We start from the raw sequence: 23,042 nt of genomic DNA, 5'->3' as shown, positions 1-23,042 counted from the left end.
CTCAGGACCTCAGTGTGCAGCCATAGTGTGGGTCCCCAGTAGAACTCACAACACAAACCTATTGAACAATATGAGAATACACTACCCTTCAATTTCATAACAAACCTTATCGGGGGCGGCGGGCGGGGATTACCAGATGTGAGATTAAAATCAAACCAGTGTTTTCAGGTAAGCCATTCCATACAATCTTTGGAGTCACTAAGGTACAGTGGACAAAGCATCAGACCTAAAGCTAGGGCAGCTGAGTTCTAGTCCAAACTGTTTTTCTTGACACAGGAAGGACTTCTGTCCCACTGAGCCTCAGGTTTTATAGTTGTAAGAAGTACATTATACAACCATCTAACAGGAATGTTGTGATGGCTAAATGAATTCATTCATTCACTTAATACCTATTGCATGCCAAGAACTGTGCTAGAGACATTGGAGACATTGTAGTAAACTGTCCCTACTGTGTGTGTGAGAGAGACACACAGAAACAGAGAACCTATTGATTATAATGCAAATTGGAACTTCTTTGTTCCAGTACTTGCATATTGAAGTCAGCAGCTCTATAGCCACTTGAGTGGTCCTAGAATCTTCACTCCATCAAGAGAAACTCTTAAGGAAAGAAAACCACCAAGTCAGACTTTTAAAAAGTCATTTGTGGCTGTTACATCTGAATTTCCTCTACTTCTGCCACATGTTAGATCCCTAAACATATAACTCTCCATATATATTGAATAAATCCTTTGTAATCATTAGATAGCATTTTCAGAACAGTGACCTAATTACTATAAACACATACTATAAACTTATAGCTTAAAAAACAAAAGAGTTTAATAATAATTGAGCTATTCAAATTATTTAAGTTCTTAGCCAAGATGTTTTATAGCTGACTAATCTTTGACTTATAGAATTGTTTCCATCTAAGTATCTGCAGTATTGTATAGTGTTAATCCAGTGTTACCCTGAAATGAATGTGATCATAAGTTTGAGTATTCACTTGATAAATTGCTGAGTTTGAGCAGTTATTGGGAGAGGGAGTGTCTATGGGAGATTCAGATTAAATGCACTTACTAGTGTTATATAATTGCATTTTGCTTCTGTATCTCTTTTGAGTTAAAAGCTGTATTGGCTACTGCACAGAATCTTATTCGTTTAGAGACTGAAAACTCCCTGACAGATCATCTTATAGCTATTTTCTTTCCTGTTCCACATGCCAGGATGCTGCTTTGTCAAATAAAGCTATCTACAATAGACTTAATGGAGCTTACCAAATAGCTTTTCTCCCAGAAGGTTTCAATTCATTTTAATTCAAGGACTTTTGTGCATTTTTCTTCCCCTCGATCGTATCTGATTTTGTTATCTTGCTTCTGTAGTAGTCAGCTGCAGAAATCCTGCTCAGTGTGAGCCAGTAAGTGGGTCCTCAGTTTTTATCTAAATCAGCTACATGTTTTAGTTATCACTTGGTTCCAATTAAAGGCTTAAGCGCCAGATCTCAGAGTTCCTATTTCTCTCTCCATGCTACCAAACTTGAATTCCAGGAGCCTATAGCATTCTCTGGTTAAATTTCACTTCCCAAAGAAAGTAAGAGTCAAAGCTGGCCTAGCAGTCTCAGTTACCTTTCCTTGGAGTGCCACAAATTTCTATTCTTCAAGAGACTCTATATTACCTAGCTCACATTTATGATGCAGTACTAGAAATATTCTTGCCATGGAAGAAAGGACTGCTGTTCTCAAAGCAATGTGTTGAAGAGAGGTTATCACATCAAAGCAAATCATGATAGTGAGAAACTAAACTATTTCATTCTATTGATGGCCATGATGGAAAGTACATGTGGCCAGTAAACCTAAGAACAGCTGTTCCTTTTCAACATATCTATTGTCTGCCTTCTCCACTTGGACTAGTGGTTCTCAGAGTTGGTATATATAAGAATCATTGGGTTACCTTTAAAAAGTCTGATTTTTGCACTGCAGGGTTTGATTAACTAGGTCCATAATGGAGTTCAGGAATTTGCATTTTATCAGGCATCCTAAACAATTTAGATACTGGTGGTCCAGGGAGCACATTTGGAAAACATTGACTTAGATTCATTCTCTTGCATTGTTCTAGCTGAAGTTTTCACTATTCTGGATATCCAATCTTCTTTCCCTCCCCCCACTTCTCATTATTCCCTCTTTAAGAGTTTGATCTATCAATTAATTAACAAGCACTGCACCCTATAAGCTGTTGGAAATAGAGGTACAATATATGTAAATTTACATAAAATATAAGAAATACTACTTGGTGCTAATCTGTAAGTACTGATTAGAATGCAACAAGGACAAGAGATATTAGTGTGGCCAGAGTAGTTGCAGTCAGTGAAAATTGATCAGGACCTTAAACGATGAACAGGTTTGGATGAGAGGAAGGAAAGTAAGAAAATATCTTGATGTGGAGGCAGGAGAGGATAAGGAACAGAACTCAAAGAGGGAAATAAGGATGATGGGTATAGGGGGATAAAATATGGAGTGGACAAGGTGGGTCCAGTTTATGGGAACCATGAAGCCAAGGTTACATTTAGCATAATAGACAATATGGCACTGTAAGCATATCTCAATCATGGTGCTAGTATGATAAAAGCAACATTATATATTTTATAATATAATATTTTATAATGATTATATATTTTAGGAAATAATTTTGGATAAAAAGAGATCTGTCAGAGAGTTTTATAGGAATTTAGATATGAAATAGTGAAACCCAGGACTAGAGTGAAGGTAACAAGAACTGAGATTAAATGGTAGAAGAGAAGGATATAACAGAAAGTGTGAGATTAAAGATGCTAGGAGTCACTTCAGAAGAATAACTAAAGTCTTTGACACAAGATTTGATATAGATGAGGAAGAAAAAGCAAGAACCTGAGATGAGGTGAGGTTTTCTAGTCTGGGAGACAAGAGAGTCAGTGGTTGTATTAGTTTGCTAGGGCTACTGCAACAAAGTACCACACACTGGGTTTTATGGCCTCACAGTTCTGGAGGCCAGAAGTCTGAGATTAAGGTGTCATCCGGGTGGGTTCCTCTTGAGGGGTGGAGGGAGAATCTGTACCATGTCTCTCATAGCTTCTTTTTTTAAGATTTTTTTAATGTTTACTATTTTTGAAGGAGAGAGACAGAGACAGAGTGTGAGCAGGGGTGGGGCAAAGCGAGAGGGAGACACAGAATCCGAAGCAGGCTCCAGGCTCTGAGCTTTCAGCACAGAGCCCAATGCGGGGCTCGAACTCACAAACTGTGAGATCATGACCTAAGCCGAAGTCGGACTCTCAACCAACTGAGCCACCCAGGAGCCCCAATGCCTCTCATAGCTTATGATGGTTTGTTGGCAATCTTTGACGTTCCTTGGCTTGTAGATGCATCACCACAATCTCTGCTTTCATGTTTACATGACATTCCCCCTCTTTACATGTCTCCGTGTCCAAATTTCTCCTTTCTATAAGTACACTGGTCGTATAAGTCCATAAGCCCACCAGAAGGACCTCATTTTAACTTGATTACCTCTGCAAAGATCCTATTTCCAAATAAGGTCACATTCTGAGGGCTTCAACATAAAGTTATTTGTGGCTGGGGGTGGGGGGAGGTGTAAATTAAACCCATAATAGTAGCACTGACAGAAATGTACTAGTGCATGGGACTGATTTATAGAATATGAGATCAGTTTCAGATAGTAGGTAATTATGAAATAGATATGAGATTTATATTCAAATCAGGGTTGAAGAAAGTGGAAGGAATAGAAGATGGTAGTACAGAGGTGTTGGCTGAAGCCTGGAGAATAGTAAAAGGCTAAATACAGAACTTTGATGGCCACCCCACAGTAAGGGAGAAGGAAAGAAAGAGGAGACTGCAGAGGAGTTAGAAAAAGAGCAGTCTAAGAGGCTGGAAGAAAACTAGAAAAACATTGGATTATAGAGCCCACAAGAAGAATGTATAGAAGTAGAAATAATCAACATCATCAGATATTCTAAAGAAGGAAGGAACTGAGGACAGTGTTGAGCCAGAACTATTTTAGTAAAGTGATAGAGGTAGGGGCCAGAACATATGGCATTGAGGAGAGAATGTGGACAGAGTCCACAGGTCAAAGAGTTGGGTGCTGAGCAAAAGCAAATGCAGGTATTGTAAATGGTAACTGGAATTGGTAACAAAGTTAAAGTTAAATTGTTGTTTGTTGTTCAATAGAAGGGAAGGAGGCCATGGAGAGAGTGAGGTTGAAGATGCTTGAGAATGAAAGAGTACTTGTGGATAATTATGGAAGTGGAATCCTGGAGAAGAATGGGGAGTGATCCAAATTCAGGTGGAGTTTTCTTCAGAGAGGGAAGAATCCTCTTCCTCTGAGATAAGAGAGGTGAAGCTAAAAGTATATATGCATCCCATGCTTCTCCATATAGCAAGAGATTGGTCAACTCTTGATTAGGGAAGTGATTTGGAAATGAGACCATGAAGAGGGAGGAGCAGACCTGGAATAAATGCCCTGGGCAGGATGAAAGGAAGAAATCAGTGAGAGGTAAGAGACCCAGCAGCAAGGACCAACATGAGTCTGTATTGACCAGGACTGCTCAGCTACACACCTTCCTATAAGAGTCGTCTGCAGCCCAGGGTAAGGTGCAGAGAAGGTTGAGTCAAGTGGCCATGAACTAGGAACTGGCATGGTAAGACTGGCCAAAGGTTTTCAGGAGGGTGAAAGAATACAGGGTACCGAGGAGTTTGCAGTAGAATCTGTTTAGCCAGAAAATAGTCAATGGACTGGGTGAAGTAGGCCACTTCAAGAGATTAAAGGTCCTAGCAAGGAACGAGAGCAGTCTGAGGGTGATGAGGGGCAGTGGGACAACTGACAGATGAAGATACTTGCTTTGAGAGGGGAATTTAGAGAGCTCAGAAGGGAAACAATGAAGTCCCTGGTGCATCCATACTGGCAGGAGCCTCATTGGAGTCATGACCTGCAGAGGTAAGGAAAGCAAACCTTTGGGAGGTCAGGAAACTCACTTCAAATTTTGCCTGAACTGGCCTGCGACTACTCATATGTCCCTCTCTTTCTTTCAAAATTTCCTTTTTGGCTTTTTTTCTTTGTGAATCACTCGAGCTCAAACTGTTTATATGAACCTTGAGAGGAATGTTGCACAGTTTACCTTCTATAATTTGGTAACATATGTTAAACATCTTCCTTCAATAATTTGGTAACATTTTGTAAGCATCTCTTGTAATGCTGCTTTGTGAGGGTGGCCAACCCCCTGAATCTACTTCCATTAAAATTGTTGTTTTCTTTGCACCACTGAAGAATCTTAGCCGTTAATTTTTTAATGGCACAAAATCCTTTCAGATCTTTTGTTATAGAAAAACATATCTGGGATTTTGCTCTCAGTGGTTCCTCTAAAAAGAGTTCACAGCTGCCATCGTACTTTCATATTGCCATAATGAACTCGCAGCCTTCAGGTCTGAGGAGCAATCCCCATAAAGAGAAATGGTTTTCCCATATAGAAAATAGTCAAAAAGGAACAGCTGAGAACTAATGATGGCAAGATATGAATAAATTCACTGTACTATGCTCTTTAGTATCAAGACTGATGGATTCACCTACTCAAACATATTATTAAAAGGTAATATTGAACTTTTCAATGCTCTGGCAATGTACAAAGAACTCCAACTTCAGAAATGTGCCCAATTAATATTAGGTCTGTGAAAGTAAAGACTTGGTGTCCTCATTAAAATGACAAAAACCCTCATTTCAGAGAGTGGGAAATACATTTCTTAAGTAAGGTGCCCTGGTGGCATTAAAGGAGATCACATTCTCTTTTGCTTAGTGACACATCCAATCTGAGGCGATGATTATCTGTTCCCACTTGGCTGCAGGTATCTATCTCTGCTTATCAGCATGCCCTTTCCCCAGGGAGAGAAGCAGTCTTTCCTCCTCATTTGCTCAGAGGGAAAAGTTTCACTTTTAAACTGGAGATTATGCCTCTAACCATGCTCCTGGATCGCTGCCCTTTTCTGTTCCATGTTTCTCCACATGACTTGTAAGACATAGCATAATCACTGGCCTGCAGTACAGGAAGAAACAAAAGGGGGAAGATGAAATATCACTAGTATTGAGCCGCATGGCTTGCCAGAGGACAAACATGCAAACCAAAGCAGAAATAAATGTCTATCTGTAGCAGTCACTTGATTTACAAAGTAACCTCTGTGTTTTTCAGCAGAACTCCAGCTCGACATGCTATCTTTGGTACTGACCCAGCAAGCAAATCAAATATTTCTTGCCGTTTGGCACCTAGCTAATGGCCCTTTTGCCATAGAGTTTCCTATATACAGTCATCTTCACTTTTAGCATCTTCTTTTGGTGTTGTGATTGTGAGGGGTGCTTCCTGCCCAATGACAAGTATCCCAGCTGCTGGAAGAGATGACAAGGATAGATAGTATTTAGAGTGCTGGGACTCCAACCCTCTGTGTAACAGCTTTCTCTTCAAAGACACAAAAGCTGTATGATTATGGTAAAAATTAAAATCAGTAATAAAACCAAATATACAACGAAGGTTTCATGCCACAAATTTTTGTAATTTCTTTTTAGAACTAAAATGCAAGGTTTAAAACTGCCATATCAGGATAATTACATGGCCATCCACAAAAAACAAATGTGGGCGCTAACATATAATAGGAAGTGTTGCCACTCTAATTTGGGCAGACAATCGGATCACATCAGCCTACATTGGAACCTGATTGTTTTAGGAAAACCCTAAGGTTGAAAGCATGGAATTAAACCCTGCAAACCGCCCCCCCTCAACCAAAAGCAGCCTCCTTTTAGGAATAGGGGGTGTTTTCACACTCAGAATGTGGGTTTCTTCTCTATATTTCATCTTTGTAAAGCACAGCTTGTTTCCATTTATAATGTACAGCATGAATCTGGTCTTTGAAATCCCTTTAGAAAACTCTTCTTCCACCACTTATAGCTAATCTTGAAGATTTGATATCTATGACTTTCTTTTACTTTCTTCGACCCCAAATCCCTCCCCATAAGTAGCTGAAAAAAATCACACCTTTGACAAGTTGCCTTTTAACATTCTTATATATTTAATGTACAGGTTTCTAATTTGATCCATTTTGATGTCTCTTTTCTGGGGTTTATCCTGTGTTAGGAATCAAAACTGGAATAAACTACAAATGTTTCTATTAATTTGGACTGTAAACCATAGAGATTAGTGGAATCTCATTTTTTACCATTATCATAACCTGATACAGAGAAGGTACTCAGTGTTGGCGAATGAATGAAAATCCTTTGATTAAATATTTTGAAATAGCTTTTGTGATTTTTGACCTTGAAAAATGTGCCATACTCATAAATAAAGCTAACCGAGGTTTCCTCATGTGTTTTAGGATTTTTTTAATTAATACATTAATTTTTAATATTTAGAGCAGTCTTAGATTTACAACAATATTGAACAAGAAGTAAAGAGTTTCCAAACACCCTGTCTCCACCTCCACACACATACAGCTGCTCCCACTATTGACATCCCGCACCACAGGAGTACATTGGTTACAATCACTGAATACATGGTTATCATCCAAAGTTCCTAGTTGGCATTAGGGTTCACTCTTGGTGTTATACATTCTATGGTTTGGAAAATGTTTAAAATGTATGTATCCACAATTATAGTATCATAAAGAATAGTTTCACTGCTCTAAAATCCTCTATTTTCAGCCTATTCATCTTTTCCTACCCCCTCAACCCCTGGCAACCAGGTTAGGGTTGGGTTTTTTTTAATCTTTTTACTGATTCCATCATTTTGCCTTTGCCAGAATGTCATAAGTTATATAGCCTTTTAAATAAGCTTCTTTCACTTAGTAATAAGCATTTACATTTCCTCCAGGTCTTTTCATCGCTTGATCACTCATTTCTTTTTAGCACTAATATTCCATTTCTGGATGTACCGCAGTTTGTTTATGCATTAATCTACTAAAGAACATTGCAGTTGTTTCCAAGTCTGGGCAATTAGAAAACTGCCAGAATAAATCTGCTATAAAATCCTTGTGCATATTTTTGGGAGGACATAGGTTTTTAGTTCACTTGAGTAAATACAAAGGACCACAGTTGCTAGATTGTATGCTAAGAATATGTTTAGTTTTATAAGAAATTGCCAAAGTATCTTCCAACGTGCCTGAATGAAACACCAGCAATGAAAGCAACCAGCAGTGAAAGAGAAGGGTTTTTTTGTTTGTTTGTTTTATTTCTTTTTTTAGAATACATTATTTACTTAAATTCAAATTAGTTAACATACAGTGTAGTATTGGTTTCAGGAGTAGAACCCGATATTCATCACTTATATACAGCACCCAGTGCTCATCCCAACAAGTGACCTCCTTGAAAGAGAGTTTTTGTTTGCTCCACATCCTGGCCAGCACTTGGTGTTGTCATTGTTTTGGGTTTTCACAATTCTAATAGGTGTGTAGTGGTATCTCATTGTTATTTTAATTTGTAATTCCCTAATGACGTATGACATATGACATATGATGATGCTTACTTGCCACTAATATGTCTTTGGTGAGGTGTCTTTTCAGGTCTAATTTCTTGGCATTTACCCTGTATGATGTTCTCTGAACTTCCTGGTAATAATTTGAGGAATTTTTCAGCCATTAATGCTTCACATATTGCTTCTATTCCTTTCTTTCCTTCATTTCTAATATTCTCATTATGTGTATCTTTTGTGATCGTCCCATAGTTCATGGGGTTTTTTTCCAGGATTTTTTCTCTTTGCTTCTAAGTTTGGGCAGTTTCTATTGTCATATCCTGAAGCTCAGAGATTCTTTGGCCAGGCATGTCCCGTCTTTTAATAATTAATATTACTTTTTTTCATTTCCGTTACAGTATTTTTTTATCTCTAGCATTTCTATTTGATTCTTTCTTAGAATTTCCATCTCTCCATTGACATTATCCATCTGTTCTTGCATGTTATCTACTTTTCCCATTAAAGCCCTTAGCATACTAATCATAGTTGTTTTATATTACTGATCTGATAATTCCAACATGCATGCTATATCTGACTCTTGTTCTGATCCATGTTCAGTCTCTTCAAAGTGTGTTTTTGTACCTTTTAGTATGCCTTGTAATTTTTTGTTGAAATCTGACAGGATGTACTGGGTGAAAAAAAAAAAAAAAACTCTAGTAAATAGGACTTTAGCAGTGTGGCAGTAAGGTATGGGAAGCATTCTATAGTCCTGTGATTGGATCTCAGTCTTTTAGTGATCATATGCCTCTGGACTGTGAACTTCACAAGTGTTTATCAGTTCCCCCCTCACCAACCTTAGTTGTGGCAGAATGGCTGAAGGGGTGTATATTTGGGTATTTCCCTTCTCCAGGTCAATTAGGCTCTGGTAATAGCACGTTAGGCTAGCAGGTTAGGCTATGGTAAAATAGTTTCTTCTGAAGGCAGGCCTTCTTAAGAAGAACAGAATGCTCTGGTATATTTCAAAATGGTTTCTCCTTCCCCACCCCCAATGGAAGCACAAGGGGATTTTTCTCCAATAGTCATTGCAAGAACTTGGTTGTGCTCCTAGAGGTAAAACTCACTAAAGTATAGAGACCTCACTATGACTAGGTGCCTCTGGACTTTTCAAATCACAGACTTGTCCACACTGAGCCTCCAGCAATTAGCCAATTACAGTTTATGTTTTCTTGCTTGCCCCTGGTTCCTGTGGAACTTTCTGCTCATAGGTTTTCAGCTTGGTAAGTTGTGATTCTTTGTATTCACCTGTCTGTCCAGTTGCAGCCCTGTGACTTCACTTCTCTGATGGATCTAAGGAGAGTTGCTGATCTTTCAGTTTATTCAGCTTTTACTTGTCATTAGGATGGAATGGTGACTTGTAAACTCCTTACACACCAGACCAGAGACCAGAAGTCTTGTGTCTTAATTTGTATATCTACCTTTCCTCGGGAGAACAGGCAAGGAAGGCTACATTTTTAAAAACAACTGCCACAAAAATTCCTGTGTGGACAGACGTCAGTTCAAGACAATTAGTCCTATACTCTGTTATGACAGAGCTCTTATCATTTGCTGCCTCCCAAATAAAAGTAACCAATGGTAGCTGGAAACATCATGATTGTATTTGGGGTGACGAGTAGGAAACATGACAATGACTTCAGTATGTTCGACTCCTGTGTTCATTTACAAAAATGGTGCTGTGGGCTTTTGTGTCCATCTCTTGCTGCCATGGGCAACTCAAATCTAAGTTGCTCAAGAGTCTTTTTATACACATCAACTAAAAAATACTAAGTTTTTATGGTACCAAGATGAACCCCAAAGGAATGTGGATATACGGATGTTCGACTTTATATCGATTGTTCAGCCTTAGTGTCACAGGCAGAAGCTCTGAAGGAAGAAAATGACAGCCTCCGTTGGCAGCTCGATGCCTATAGGAATGAGGTAGAACTACTGAAGCAAGAGCAGGGCAAAGCCCACAGAGAAGACGACCCAAACAAGGAGCAGCAGCTGAAACTCCTGCAGCAAGCCCTGCAAGGAATGCAACAGGTAAAGGCCCTTGGTTTTCTGAGCTTTTCGGAAGGCCGGCGCCAGCTCCTCACCTGAATGAGGGTCCCTCACAAGCAAATAGGATAGCAAGTCTCTTCTTCTTCTTGACAGCTTGTTCTCTGCCATAGCTGAGGAAGGGATCATGGGTGGTGGTTAATGAAATATTCTGGCCAATACAGATGTAGCCGTGGGTCACCACTTTTCGAAGAATGAAGATTCAGTGAAAACACTTAACAATAAAACTACACTGAACATAATCTAATCTTTAAGCTTCAGAAGGTACTTGGGGATCTGGAAAGGGCCTCAGGGTCTTTATGAAGAACCTCACTTACTCAGATATGAAAAAGTGCTGGTGAATAAGTATTTACTTGATCCAGTGCTGGACAATACAGCCTTTTAGGAGAAATGGCAGGAATCCTACCCTTGCTTTGTCAGTATCAATGCTTTGGGCACATAACACCAATTTGCTTTTATTTTGTTTTGGTTTGTTTTCCGTCATTTTTGTGAATGAGTTTACCTGCACATTATTACAAGTATAAAAAGTAAAGTAAATAGGTGCATCCAACTGTAATTGCATTCAAATACAACATTGTGTAATAGATGCTCAACATCTAGATGTTTTATGTAGCCATCACTACAGTGAGCCTACAATTAAAAAGATATCAACATCTGTTCTCATCATAATAAAGGAGTAGTATTTCTGAGTAAAGGTACTATCTTCTTCCATCTTGCCAGACTACTGACCATTTTCCTTACAATTTAAATGGAGCAATAATTTTTTTAATTGTATGCCTTGGAATTATCTAGGGCAAAGCTTATTGCTGGTTGGAAATCACAAATTGTGAACAAGGAGTCTCTTCTGGCACTAAGAGTCCCATGTTCCTATTACTTCTGCTACAACTGTCTTCCTGAGTGACAAGCAATATCACATTAATATTTCACCTTTTCTATTAGCAAAATGTGTGAAGTAATGCTTACTTTCCTTTTATTGTCACTATGGAATTTAATTAGGACATGTAAAATATATCAGAGATCTTTCCACAAAAAAATGAATCTCCTCGGCTAAACTTCAAAGAATTTTGACAATGTACATTGTACTGTGTCTTTTAGTTCTTCCAGCAGTCTTTTGCGAGCCTCTGAAAAGTAAAACTTTGGAAACATTTTTGTTGTTGTTTTTCCCTCTTACCTTGATTTCGAAACCATTCCACATAAGGACGGTTCTGCTACTTAAATACAATTTAAAGATGGTGAACTCTTTTTTTTTTTTTTTTCATTTCATCACTTCAGAGGCCTCAGAGAAAATTAGGTCCCTACATCCTGACAAATTAATTTCACTCATTTTTATTACTTTTTATTGGAAAACAGCCTTGTAAACAAGATCAAAGTTCTCTCATCTTATCCCCAAAAGAAGTACAGTCTAACATAGTGGTTAAGATCATGGACTGTGAGGTGTTCCCAGCCTGGGTTTAAATCTTGACTCTGTCACTTACTATCTGAATGGCCTTAGGCAAAGCACTGAACTTCTGTAAATCTCAGGATTATATCATAGGGTTATTTGAGGTTCATATGAAGTCACACATATGAAACCCTTTCCACAATGTGACATATTTTAGATGCTAAATAAATAGTATTTTTGTCATCATTAGCAATGATGAATCCAGTTCCTTGCCTACTGATATGGAAACAAACATTTGTGAAATGTGGGTCCTTTACTACTTTCCTCACAGAAATTGAACTAAGCTTGGAAAATGGCTATTTGAAAGGATGCTTTCCAACATAAAGTTCTATGCAGCAATCAAGAAACTGTCCACATGGGATTAACTACATCGTATCCTTAGCCCTGGCTGGAATAGGAAAGTTAAGTAATTAGATCAATTAGTTTCTCAGACATTTTCTAAAATATGAACAAATCCAAAGGAAGGTCCCAAGAGCTAGATAAAATAACTCTAAGTAAAAAGTACCTTGATTTTCCCTTTGGTATCTCTGCATGGAGAAATGATTGTGTGAGCTGGGAGGAAGTGAGGCAGGCCATCCTACTATCTAACTTCACCCAGGATTTTTAAATGAAGTGTGGCTCCTGAAGACTTGATTGTTTTTGGTTTTTCTTGTAGCATCTACTCAAAGTCCAAGAGGAATACAAAAGAAAAGAAGCTGAACTTGAAAAAGTCAAAGATGACAAGCTACAGGTGGAAAAAATGTTGGAAAACCTTAAAGAAAAGGTATATCAGTTCTATGTGAACCTGTTCCCTTACCCTTTCCCCCCCTTTTCAGTGACAGTGGAAATGCTCTGGAAGTTACTGCAGTAGGAATCAATGTAGAATGCTTGGCTGAATGGGAATTAAAAGCCCCCTCTCTGGGGGTAATTCTTGAATGAAGGGTTCTGCCTTTAGATGTGAGTCCTTGGCATATCTAAGGATTCTGGAGAATATACTCTTCAATTAATAAAAAAAATTAGTCCATCCCTACAGTTCTTCAGTCTTTCCATCTTGGAAAAGACCAGAGCGTACACTCATTCTGGCTTCATCTTACCACGCAAATAACAACATAGAAAACCCATGTGACACAGAATACCTTTAATGAAGCATTTCATTAAAGGAAGAAACACAAGTACAACTAGAACATTGGCATTTCTTTGCAGACACTCCATCTAGTGTAATAATGAGCAGCTGCAGATGAAATAACCAAAACCAAAAGGGGAGAAAATGTGTGGAAAGTAATCACAAAGAATGTTCTAAAGCTAGATAATAGCAACATGGAAGGGTAAAATGGGACTTTGCAGCAATAAGAACTTCTGATGAGGGCCTCTTAGGGAGTCTACTAACATCTGGATGAGTTAATGTGTCACAAGCATGAATCTGGTGCCCAGTCTATTTAAGGTGTTAATGTCTACGGATGGTGTCTCCCAACCATACCTCTCTCTAATTGTCTGTATGCCTGAACATCCAACCAAAGCTAACCTCTGAAAAGGAAGGCCCATTGACCATAACTACCTGATTTTAACGTCTCAGAAGGAAGAGATTAGGAGCTTAGACCAAGAACCAGAAATCAACAATGCTACTGTTCCATAAGAGCTCATGCTTTTTATCTCCTGTGCTCAGCTCAGGAAGATGCAGTGTGTGCAGGCCCTGGGTGTGTTTGCCCAGCATAGTGACTTCCCCCAGAGTGCCATTAAGAACTGGCAGCCTTGGTGTAGTTGAAACAAATGATTGAAAGTGTTTTCTTCTGGAGGCCATTTGCAATATGCTTTTAATTCTTCCACTTCATAAAACCAGCTCACTTTCCAGTTTTGTGGGTGCTATTAAAGAAACGAGCACAATCCCAGAGAAATTCATTTATCAAGCATTTAATTGAAAAGTGCCAACACTGCTCTGTGTAGCAGGAATTTCCTCATCCTTTTCGAGCTGCTAAAGTGTTTCGGAGCTGCTACATAGCTGTTTTGCTTCTTGCATAAAATGGAGTGCGTAACCAAAAGACTATAGATAGGCATGAGGCTATGCCAATGATGTCATGCTTAGAATCATTCTTTAGGATTGACACGACATATTAAGGGCATTTCTAGTGTAAGGTCATTTTTAGCGCTTTAGTGTAAGCCACTTTCTGCTTTGTAAAGTATTTCATTTAAAGAAGCAAGAGATCAAATGACATAGAAGAAACTTAACATATTGTGCCTAAGTCGGTTTTCCATTCTGAACTTGAATATACCACAAAGTGGCAGCTAAAAAGGAGAAGAAAAGAGATCCAACTGATAATCAGGAAAATGTGACTCAGAATGGTTTTTTTTTCCTGTTACAGTAAACAAAGCTGCTTTCAGAGAAAGTCATGACAGTTCATTATAAACCGATCTTCTCTGGGAAGCTGATTTGTGACCAAATATTCCATCCTGACACAATTAGGTTAGGAAGCAAAGTACCATTACATCAGACTGCAAAAAATAATTTCATGTTGAAAGGAAGGCAATAAGTTCTGGTGAGGAGGGATCTCTTTGGGTTTTGTTTGGGTTTCTTGACAGCAAACCACAGTATGAGTTATTGTCAGTGGTTTGTGGTATAACAGCGTGACTTCTGTCTATCTTACTGCAGAAAGCTAGCTCTTTGAATCTGCCAGTAAAATTCAAGGTGATAAGCATCCTTCCAATATACCTTCTAATTTATTAAATGCAAGCTATAATAAAATTGAAGTCAGGTTTCAGTAAGGCTACATTTCTATTCAGGATGTGTAAAACTTCTCAGGATGCCTTTACATCTTAAATCAACCCCAATCTGTTAAACTCTCACACTTAAGAAATGGCTTACTGGATCATTTAATGTTTTAAGGGGGTTAGAACGAGATGTACAACCCATGGCTTAGAAGTCAGCCAGTATTTTAAATCAAACTTGGCATGATGGTTACTGCCTGGATTGGATTCTAAAGGCCAAAGATTGAGTAGGTCATCAAGAAAAGCTTCCCTTCTGACTACTGCCAGGAAGCCTGTAAATCCACTAAACAACATGTCTTGCAGCATAGACCATTCATTTCATTCAGGGGCAACATCCTAGAAGCTTTGAAGTCATTTTTAAAGAAAACAGAAGGAATCCTCTCCATGCTGAGGGCTTGTGGAAGGGACGAAGTGACAAAGCATTTGAGTCAGCCATGATCCGCCCCACCCAGGAGCATTTCCCCAGCATTTTCTTTTCTAAGAGAAGTAAGACCCAAAGCAGTGATTTTTTTATTCCTTCTTCCCAAGGCTCTTCCTTCACATTTATAATACAGAAAAGATGTTCTCAGTGCCCAAAGAGAGAAAGAAAGATCCAGGAAAGGTCTGGCAGTATTTTTCAGTTTAATGGTTGGTCATGAGTTTCACCTGAGTATCTCTTATGAAGCATACCTGCTATGCTCAGAAGGAGAAAACTTTCAACAACAAAGAAAGCCACTTGAGTAATATTTTGATCGTGGTCATTTCTTGATGTAAAGTCAGGAATATCCTAACTGATAATGTCCTTATCAGAGAGAAGACAGAGCTGATAATAAATAGAAGCTCTACTTTTTAGTTCAAAAGCCAACAGCTGATTATCTGAGAGTAGATTAACTATATTGTAGATTCTCCACTCAGATATGGGACTTACCTTTAGCAGAGTGTGGACCTAAAATTAAAAAGAACAGTCATTTTAACAGTGGATGGCCTGGCATGAAATCTAAGCTCTACCACTTCCTAGAAATGTGATCTTGGGCAACTTACCTAATTTACCTCAGCCTCACTTTCCTCATTTGTAGAATGGAGATAATACATATCTAACAGTGCTTGACATCTAGTAGACAGTAAATGTTTAGGTCTGGTTCTCCCAGATTACCTGTTTAGAGTCAAGAATGTTGAAAGCAGAAAAAAAAAACCTGGTAAAGATGAATGACTAAATTTTTCTGTGTTTTGGAGCCATATTAAGAAGTTTTGGATAATCTTTGATGCTTTTGCATAAAAATGCTATTTTCTCTCCATTCAATAATCAAAATTGTACAGTATTGCTTTTAAGGTACTACATTAAGAAGCTCCCTGTTGCATAATTGAATCCAAGCCTATTACCCAATAAGGTGAACTGACCCAGGAAGCATATTATTCCCGCAGGAAAGCTGTGCTTCTAGACTATGTGCATCAAACCAAGATAGTGACTACCCTCTCGAGAAGACCCTGAACAGCAGTCCTATCAAATCTGAACGTGAAGCACTGCTAGTGGGTAAGGAAGCTAACACACATATCCCATGTATTGGCTATGGTGGAGGGTGGAAGGGTTTTACCTAAGATGAATATACACGCTAAGCATTTAGGAAGCACGACAGTGCAGACAACAGGAGAAATATAAGTATCGACTTTATAAAAATGGTAACAGCAGCTCCCAGTCCTTCTCAAGCTCCGGTGGTTGCTGGCACATCAAATGTGTAGGTGTAAGCACAAGAGGGGGTCTGCTGGAGAAACACATAGATTTTTTAAATCTTTATGCAAGGATAGCTGGGCCCCCTCATTCCACTCAGGGTTATGGTTCAGACTCTTCTTTGGCAGAGAGGTTTCCAGATGAGCCTCCTTAGGCAGCGTGGGCCTCTCTGAAGTTTTTTTTCCCCCAGGTTACAGGCAGATGACTCTGGAGGCTGTCTATGGAGTGTTGGACACTGGTGGGCTCTGATGAGATAAATGCTAGAATTGCTCTCATTATATAAGAATTCATTCACAGAGGCAGGATAAAACAAACAGTCAAGGAATCACACAGACCTGGTTTCCTGTTTGACCCTACCATTTCCTTCCTGAGCTTCAGTTCCTCCATCTGCAAAACGGGCATAATATCACCTATCTCAACAGGCAGCTGCAAGTATTAAATGCAATAATTCATCTGAATCACTCAGCACAGTGCACAGCCCATAGAAAGCCCTCAGTAAATGAGAACCCCTTGGTACTTAGAGCACTCTGCACAAACGCTTGTTGACTTGGTATTCCATTTGGAGAACAGCAGCAGATTGAGGTCCTAAAATATTCAGTCATTCCCAAAGGAGGGGTACTGGCTGTCAACAGATCATCCCAGCTGCCTTCTAGGAAGCTGAGCCCCACAGCGGCCCCACCCCAACCTCAGGAGTTCTCTCCACTGATTGGCTTCTGCATATCTTAAAGATTTATCTGCCTTCTTTGGTAATGGATATTGTAGACAGATTTAACACTTTGATATGTTAATAAAGATGTGCAGGGGTATCTGCCATCGAGTCCTCAAGAAAAGTGACAATTTATTTCCATTTTACAACTCAGAGTTCTTTAACAAATTGGCTAGGCAACAGGGAGACCTGTCAAAGAGCTGAGGGTAGAAGGAAGCCTCTGTGAATGGATAGTTGTAGAAACGAAGATTCTCAAGATAAGTGTTTCTTGTTTGATTTTTTAAAGAATGTAGTCTTGGGCTGACAGAAAGGAAAATCTATTTTTTAAATTGGTTTTTTCAGTGTGAACTCACAAAAACTGCTTAGTGTTTTGAAACCTATGGAGTTATTTCTCAGCATCTGACAGACAGCCTGTCTTGGGCGTAGCACCTAGAATTCCTTTGGACATGGGCTGTCTTCTTTAGAATTCAAGTTTCTCAGTTTGAGTCATGGTATAGCAATTCAATTTACCTCATCATTTAAGAATAATGTAGTGTTATAAGTAATAGCATCCATTTCAAACCCATTTTGAACTCTATCATCAGCTTCTCCTGGATCCCCCAACCCACCTCCTTGCCCTCTAATATTTGGAGGATTTTCACAAAGAACTGATTTAAACTTCAAGCTACAACTCAAACTTGTGATATTCTTTATCAGTCACTCAAAGGCATAGACAAGTTATAGCCTATAAACCAAATCAAATTTAGCTTTTATTTCCTGGCAGTTCTCAACAAACTCAATTCTGGGTCTATTTAGAGGAATTTTAAAAAATTAAAGAAAGAAATAGTAGGTCTTTGAACAATTTATATTCTACCTGTTGCCAGAGAAAGAAGTATTAGAACAATTAACATGATGTCCAGAATAATCAACGCAGTATGGAGAGCTGCCAATCACCCCATAGTTATGCTGAGTAGAAACTGTGCAGATTCCCAGAAGCTGTAAACTTCTGTAAAACAACGTGTGTTACTTTAAGAGATTTAGTGCCCTAAGCACAAACAAAATGCTAGTGACCATTTGAGTGAGTGAAATGTTTGGCTTTTCTTTACAGAGCTACGCACAGAATAAAACCAAATATAATCAGCAAATTCTCTTGTGAGAGGCATGAAGTGAATCAGCCAAAGTACCTGCTTTGTACTTTGGCCACAACAGCAAGATATTATTAATGCATAAGAGGCTCAAGTCCAATTTCAAGACTGTGCAGAAGAACTGCAAAAACCCAGCACAATCTAAATTCATTATAAAATTCCAAATTCATTGTGGTGTGTAGAACTCAAATGGTCTTTAGCCATCATGAATGATGGAGTGACTTCTCACATGCCAGCTTTTCTACATCTGATATTGTGTAGTGAGAGGAAGCATATTCAGTGTGTTGTTGTGTAGATTAAATGAGTAATATATATATAATGTAGCATATTGCCCAGTCCATAGTACGTGGTATATGTGAGTTAGCTGTCATCTCAAAGAATATGATGCTCAAGTGTAACCTCCATGGTACTGTCGCTATAGGGATTATCTCCACATTTCTTCATGTCCACCCATTTGGAGCAAGCATTGAATACATCTGTTCCTACTTGCACCGTCTAGATAATAAGGTATGTGGGGTCCTGAAATGGGCATGCAAGGGGATGTAGGGTATTTTCTTCATGCAGAAATTATTGCAGAAGTCATTAGTAATCGCTCTAAGGAAATTTTCCTCACCTATTCTCTCACTGCGATTCAGTGAGAATCACCCTCGTGCAAGTAGGGTGACTATCTGCTTCCATTTGTCTGAGACCAAGGGGTTTCCTAGGACTTGGGACTCCCAATGCCAGAAGCAAGAAGTACTGAGAAAACCTGAATGAACTGGCCCCCCTACTTCCAAGATACATCTTAGAAGCATTTTCCTCCTCTCTTTAATTTACATATAAGCTGAAAATGAAGCAGTATCTCTCACCAGTCAGACTTTTACACTGGGCCATTAACCACTAGCTAATGTTAATGTTCAGAATCGAAAGTCCTTTTTTTAATGCTTATTTATTTTTGAGAGAGAGAAAGAGAATGAGGGAGGGGCAGAGAGAGAGGGAAAGACAGAGAATCCCAAGCAGGCTCTGAGCTATCAGTGCTGAGCCTGACACTAGAGCTAGAACTCACGAACATGACGTGAGGATCATGAGCTGAGCCAAAGTCAGGCACTTAACCGACTGAGCCACCCAGGTGCCCCCAGAACCGAAAGTCTTATTCAAGTCATCACCATCACCACTGCCATTATCTGTGTTGAAACAATCAAGGCAGGGGCAAAAACAGAACAGATGGGACAGTAAGTCTTCAATGCAGACTCAAGTTCTGCTCATAGCTGATCTCATGGGCCACTTCCTTCCCTGGATGCCTATGGGGGACCTCACAAAGCATGGGGAGCGAGGGTGTTAGTTCCCTAGAAAGTCCAGAACACCTCACAGAAGCAGGAGGGGACGCTTGACCCCTCCGAATAAATAAACTATGATAATTTTTTTTTTCAGAGGTCGCATTCAGTTAATCGTACTTATGGATTGTATTCACAATTTCACAGGATCTAGTGCTCTGGAGCTGTGCCTTTGGAATGCAGATTCCTGATAGTTGCATGTCCAAAATACTAAGCCATTTAAGCATATGTCCCCTTAACAGAGGCACTTGCCCACTTGGGAATCCAGCTATGCTGATGCATCCTGTTCATGGCATTTGTTTTAGCTCTAGCTAGAGCTCCCCCTCATTTATCTCTGGGAAGTGGTGCCATTCTGCAATTAAATAGCTCATTTGGCAGCAAAGGGAGGGACGGAATGTGAGTACCAAGACCCAGCGGTAGGTTGAAGTGGTATGAAATTGAACTATGTGTCAGTAAAAATGATCTGGTCCTTTTTTAAAAAAATGTAAAAAAATAATGCATGCACATTACATTAAAAATGTAAGCAACATAGAAATATAGTGAAGGGAAAGTGAAAGTTACCAACAGTCCCACCCCTCAAGGATGACCACTGTGAACAGTTTAGCATATCTTATCTCAGACCATTTTCTATATATATGCTGCACCTATATTGTATGTATGTATCTATAAACATTCTATATTTATGGCTTTGGAATGGAGAGTCAGCTCTATATGACATACTCTGCAATGTGCTTCTTTCACTGAACTGGCTACAGTCTACTCCTAGCACTGGGAAGAAAGCATGACCTCACTCCTACTTTAGGCCCATTTTCTCCTGAGCAGCTTCCTACCAGAGTAGTGACAGCACCTCCCAAAGAGAGCCTGCAGTGATGCCAACAGAACTGGCGGCTCCCTTGCGCCAACTTCAGGAATACTCAGTGTGGCAGCAGCTCAGGGTTTCTCTCAGGATCCCCTAGTACCCTCCAACTGAGCCCTAGTGCCCAAGGTTCACAGTGAGGAAGGTTGCTACTAATGTCAAGATGACCACCTGAAACAAGTCCTAAAGGGGTCCATACATTTTTGTTTTTATATCGGGGCATGCATGTGAAGTGGGGAGAGGGAGACAATGCACAGAAGTAGGAATACAGAGAATTCCTTATTTCTGTCATTCTTCCTTTGTAAAGCAACGCATGTGTGAAGAATTCTGCTGTGCCTCCCTCCCCTCCCAAAAGGCTTTGCAGCTTCAGTAGGCCTGCACATGGCATCACCAGCACTGATCAGCTGGCTGTCATTCAGCTGGCTACAAACCCAAGCCTCCCTGCACAACTGACACCAGCTCTTTTCATTAGAAAGCTCAGTGGTGATAAGTCTCAAAAATTTCATACTAACTGAAAGAAACTAGTCACAAAAGACTATATACATATTGTATGATTACAGATATATAAAATTTCCAAAAAATTCAAAACTGCACTGAAAAAATCTGAGTCAGGGATGGGGAGTGATGATGGACTGCAAAGGGGCATGAAGGAAATTTCTATAGGCAATGGAATGTTTTACAATTGAATCGTGGTGATAGTTGCCCAATTATATAAATTTACTAAAATTCATTAAACTATACACATAAAATTGGTGAATCTGTCATATGTAAATTATTACCTAAATAAAGCAGTTATGATATGCATAAAACAAAACCTCAGTGGACTCTGTCTGGAAGGTGGAACTGCTTTTGAATGGAGATCTTCTTTCTGCCCCACAGATCTGCACCAGTGACGTGGAGTGTCTCATGAGCCGACTCCAGCACACCTTCAAGCAGGAAATGACTGGGGTTGGAGCCAGTCTGGAGAAGAGATGGAAATTCTGTGGCTTTGAGGGCTTGAAATTGACCTGAATCCCTTTGCCTAACAACCTGGGATCCTGCAAATACATGTGTGTTGGACAAGCTTAAAAAGTGATTTGTATTAGCAATGGTTTTCAAGTGGAAGTTGCTTTCAGTTTGCCAGTTCATTCCTGGAATATCTTTTGAGTTAAAATAAGGATCCTAGAGCAGCACCTCAAGCTACAGGCCCTAAAAAGAAATGGACTCAAGCCTCAAGTGCTGTAACTTCCTCTCTTTCTGTCAATTGGTTGTCTTTTTTTTATTAGTAGTATTGAAAAAGGCCTGTGGCTAAAGCGTATTTGGGGTGTTTTCAGTGTCTGTACTACTGCTGTAGAGTTTGGTATTTTTTTAAACACTGTTGACTGAAATGTTTTGATGATTTGTATGTGATTTGTGTTTCAAAACTCCTCCTCACATTATTGTTGCTACTGGTGAGGGGAATGAGAGGTACACTAGGCACGCCATGACTGACATTGCCTCTCTACTCCCCAGTAAGCCAGTAAATGAATAACACAGCATCTTCTAGAAGGTACCTGACCAGGCTCACCTTTTAAAAGACAAAGCATGGTTTGTGGCTTTTTGCAAAATTACTGTGAACCAAAAGTTGACAAATGTTCCAAAGTTATTTTCTCCAATATATCAGATTAAAAAAAAAAAAAAACCTAGATGTATTCGTAGAAAGCAAGTGTCCAGTATGACTGGCATGTGTATGTGCTATTCAGAATCACCTTGTATATAGTCTGCCTTTAAAGGAGGGCATGTTTAGTTTTCTATGAATTAAAACACACACGTGCACATGTGTACGTGCACGTACACACACACACACACACACACTAGCAGAAGGGATTTATTTTAATATGCTTTTGCCTCTAGCCTTCTTACAAAGTCTGTTGGTCCCTTTTCTTCTGCTGTCAGCGTGTTGAATTGCAAACCGTGTACTACTGTAAATATTATGTTTACTTCATGCTGAATGTTTGCAAAGAGTTGATATGAGTCTTAGTAGAAAACTCTTGGTAGTGAATGAGCCCAGGTGTGTGATGCTTCTGGCAAATGGCTCAGCTCCATCCACCTGGAGTGCCGATCGCTGGGGACACCCCAGCTCTATGATGCCTACCAGCAGATTGCAATGGCAGAGCACACATGGACTGGTCAGGAAGTCCTGCTTGATGGAAACAAGAGGGAAAGGATGAGGATTTGGGGCTAGTATTTTGAGGCAGAGATGATCTTTTCTTGTGTGCTGTTGGTGCTTATAATAACACAAGCATGCCCTCCCTTGTGTCTTGGTTCAAAGTAAAAGAATGTACTGAGTAAGCAAAGCCAATGAAGAGTACTTCCGGAAAATACTTTGTAAATGAGATGTCAGTAGTGTTCAAAGTTGTATTTTTAAAAGATAAATATTCCTTTTTATACATCAGTTTGGTGTTCTGTTTTGAATTACTTGCTCTCTAATCCTTTAGCAAATCATCTCGATTTCTTCTTACGACTACCAGTATGTTGAAAGAAGATGCTAAACTTTCTGCCTTGACAAGTAGAAATAGGGTCCCACAGTGGCTCATTCATGCTGAAAGCTGACTTCCCCCTGAGGCACCCAGCTGTGGCAGGAGCAGGAAGTTGGGGTTATT

The 23,042-nt window shown here is 39.4% G+C and overlaps 1 protein-coding gene across 13 annotated transcripts in view; it reads left to right on the top strand.

Moving 5' to 3' along the window:
* Positions 1 to 22,834, top strand: part of ENOX2 (ecto-NOX disulfide-thiol exchanger 2) — a 258,800-nt gene extending 235,966 nt beyond the window's left edge. For 11 of the 13 annotated variants that reach the window (XM_045471598.1, XM_045471596.1, XM_045471590.1 and 8 more), the window contains 5 exons: positions 10,341 to 10,522; positions 12,634 to 12,741; positions 16,119 to 16,227; positions 18,674 to 18,759; positions 21,301 to 22,834. In XM_045471598.1, coding sequence (XP_045327554.1) covers positions 10,341 to 10,522; positions 12,634 to 12,741; positions 16,119 to 16,227; positions 18,674 to 18,759; positions 21,301 to 21,432 — 617 coding nt within the window. In that variant the 3' untranslated portion in view covers positions 21,433 to 22,834. The remainder of the gene's footprint in view (positions 1 to 10,340; positions 10,523 to 12,633; positions 12,742 to 16,118; positions 16,228 to 18,673; positions 18,760 to 21,300) is intronic. The other 2 variants (XM_045471594.1, XM_045471585.1) reach the window with 1 other exon arrangement.
* The last annotated feature ends 208 nt before the right edge of the window (positions 22,835 to 23,042 follow it).

This window comes from Leopardus geoffroyi, chromosome X, assembly GCF_018350155.1.
Source record: "Leopardus geoffroyi isolate Oge1 chromosome X, O.geoffroyi_Oge1_pat1.0, whole genome shotgun sequence".
NCBI classification, from domain to species: Eukaryota; Metazoa; Chordata; class Mammalia; order Carnivora; family Felidae; genus Leopardus; species Leopardus geoffroyi.
This window is presented reverse-complemented; position numbering and strand designations above follow the sequence as displayed.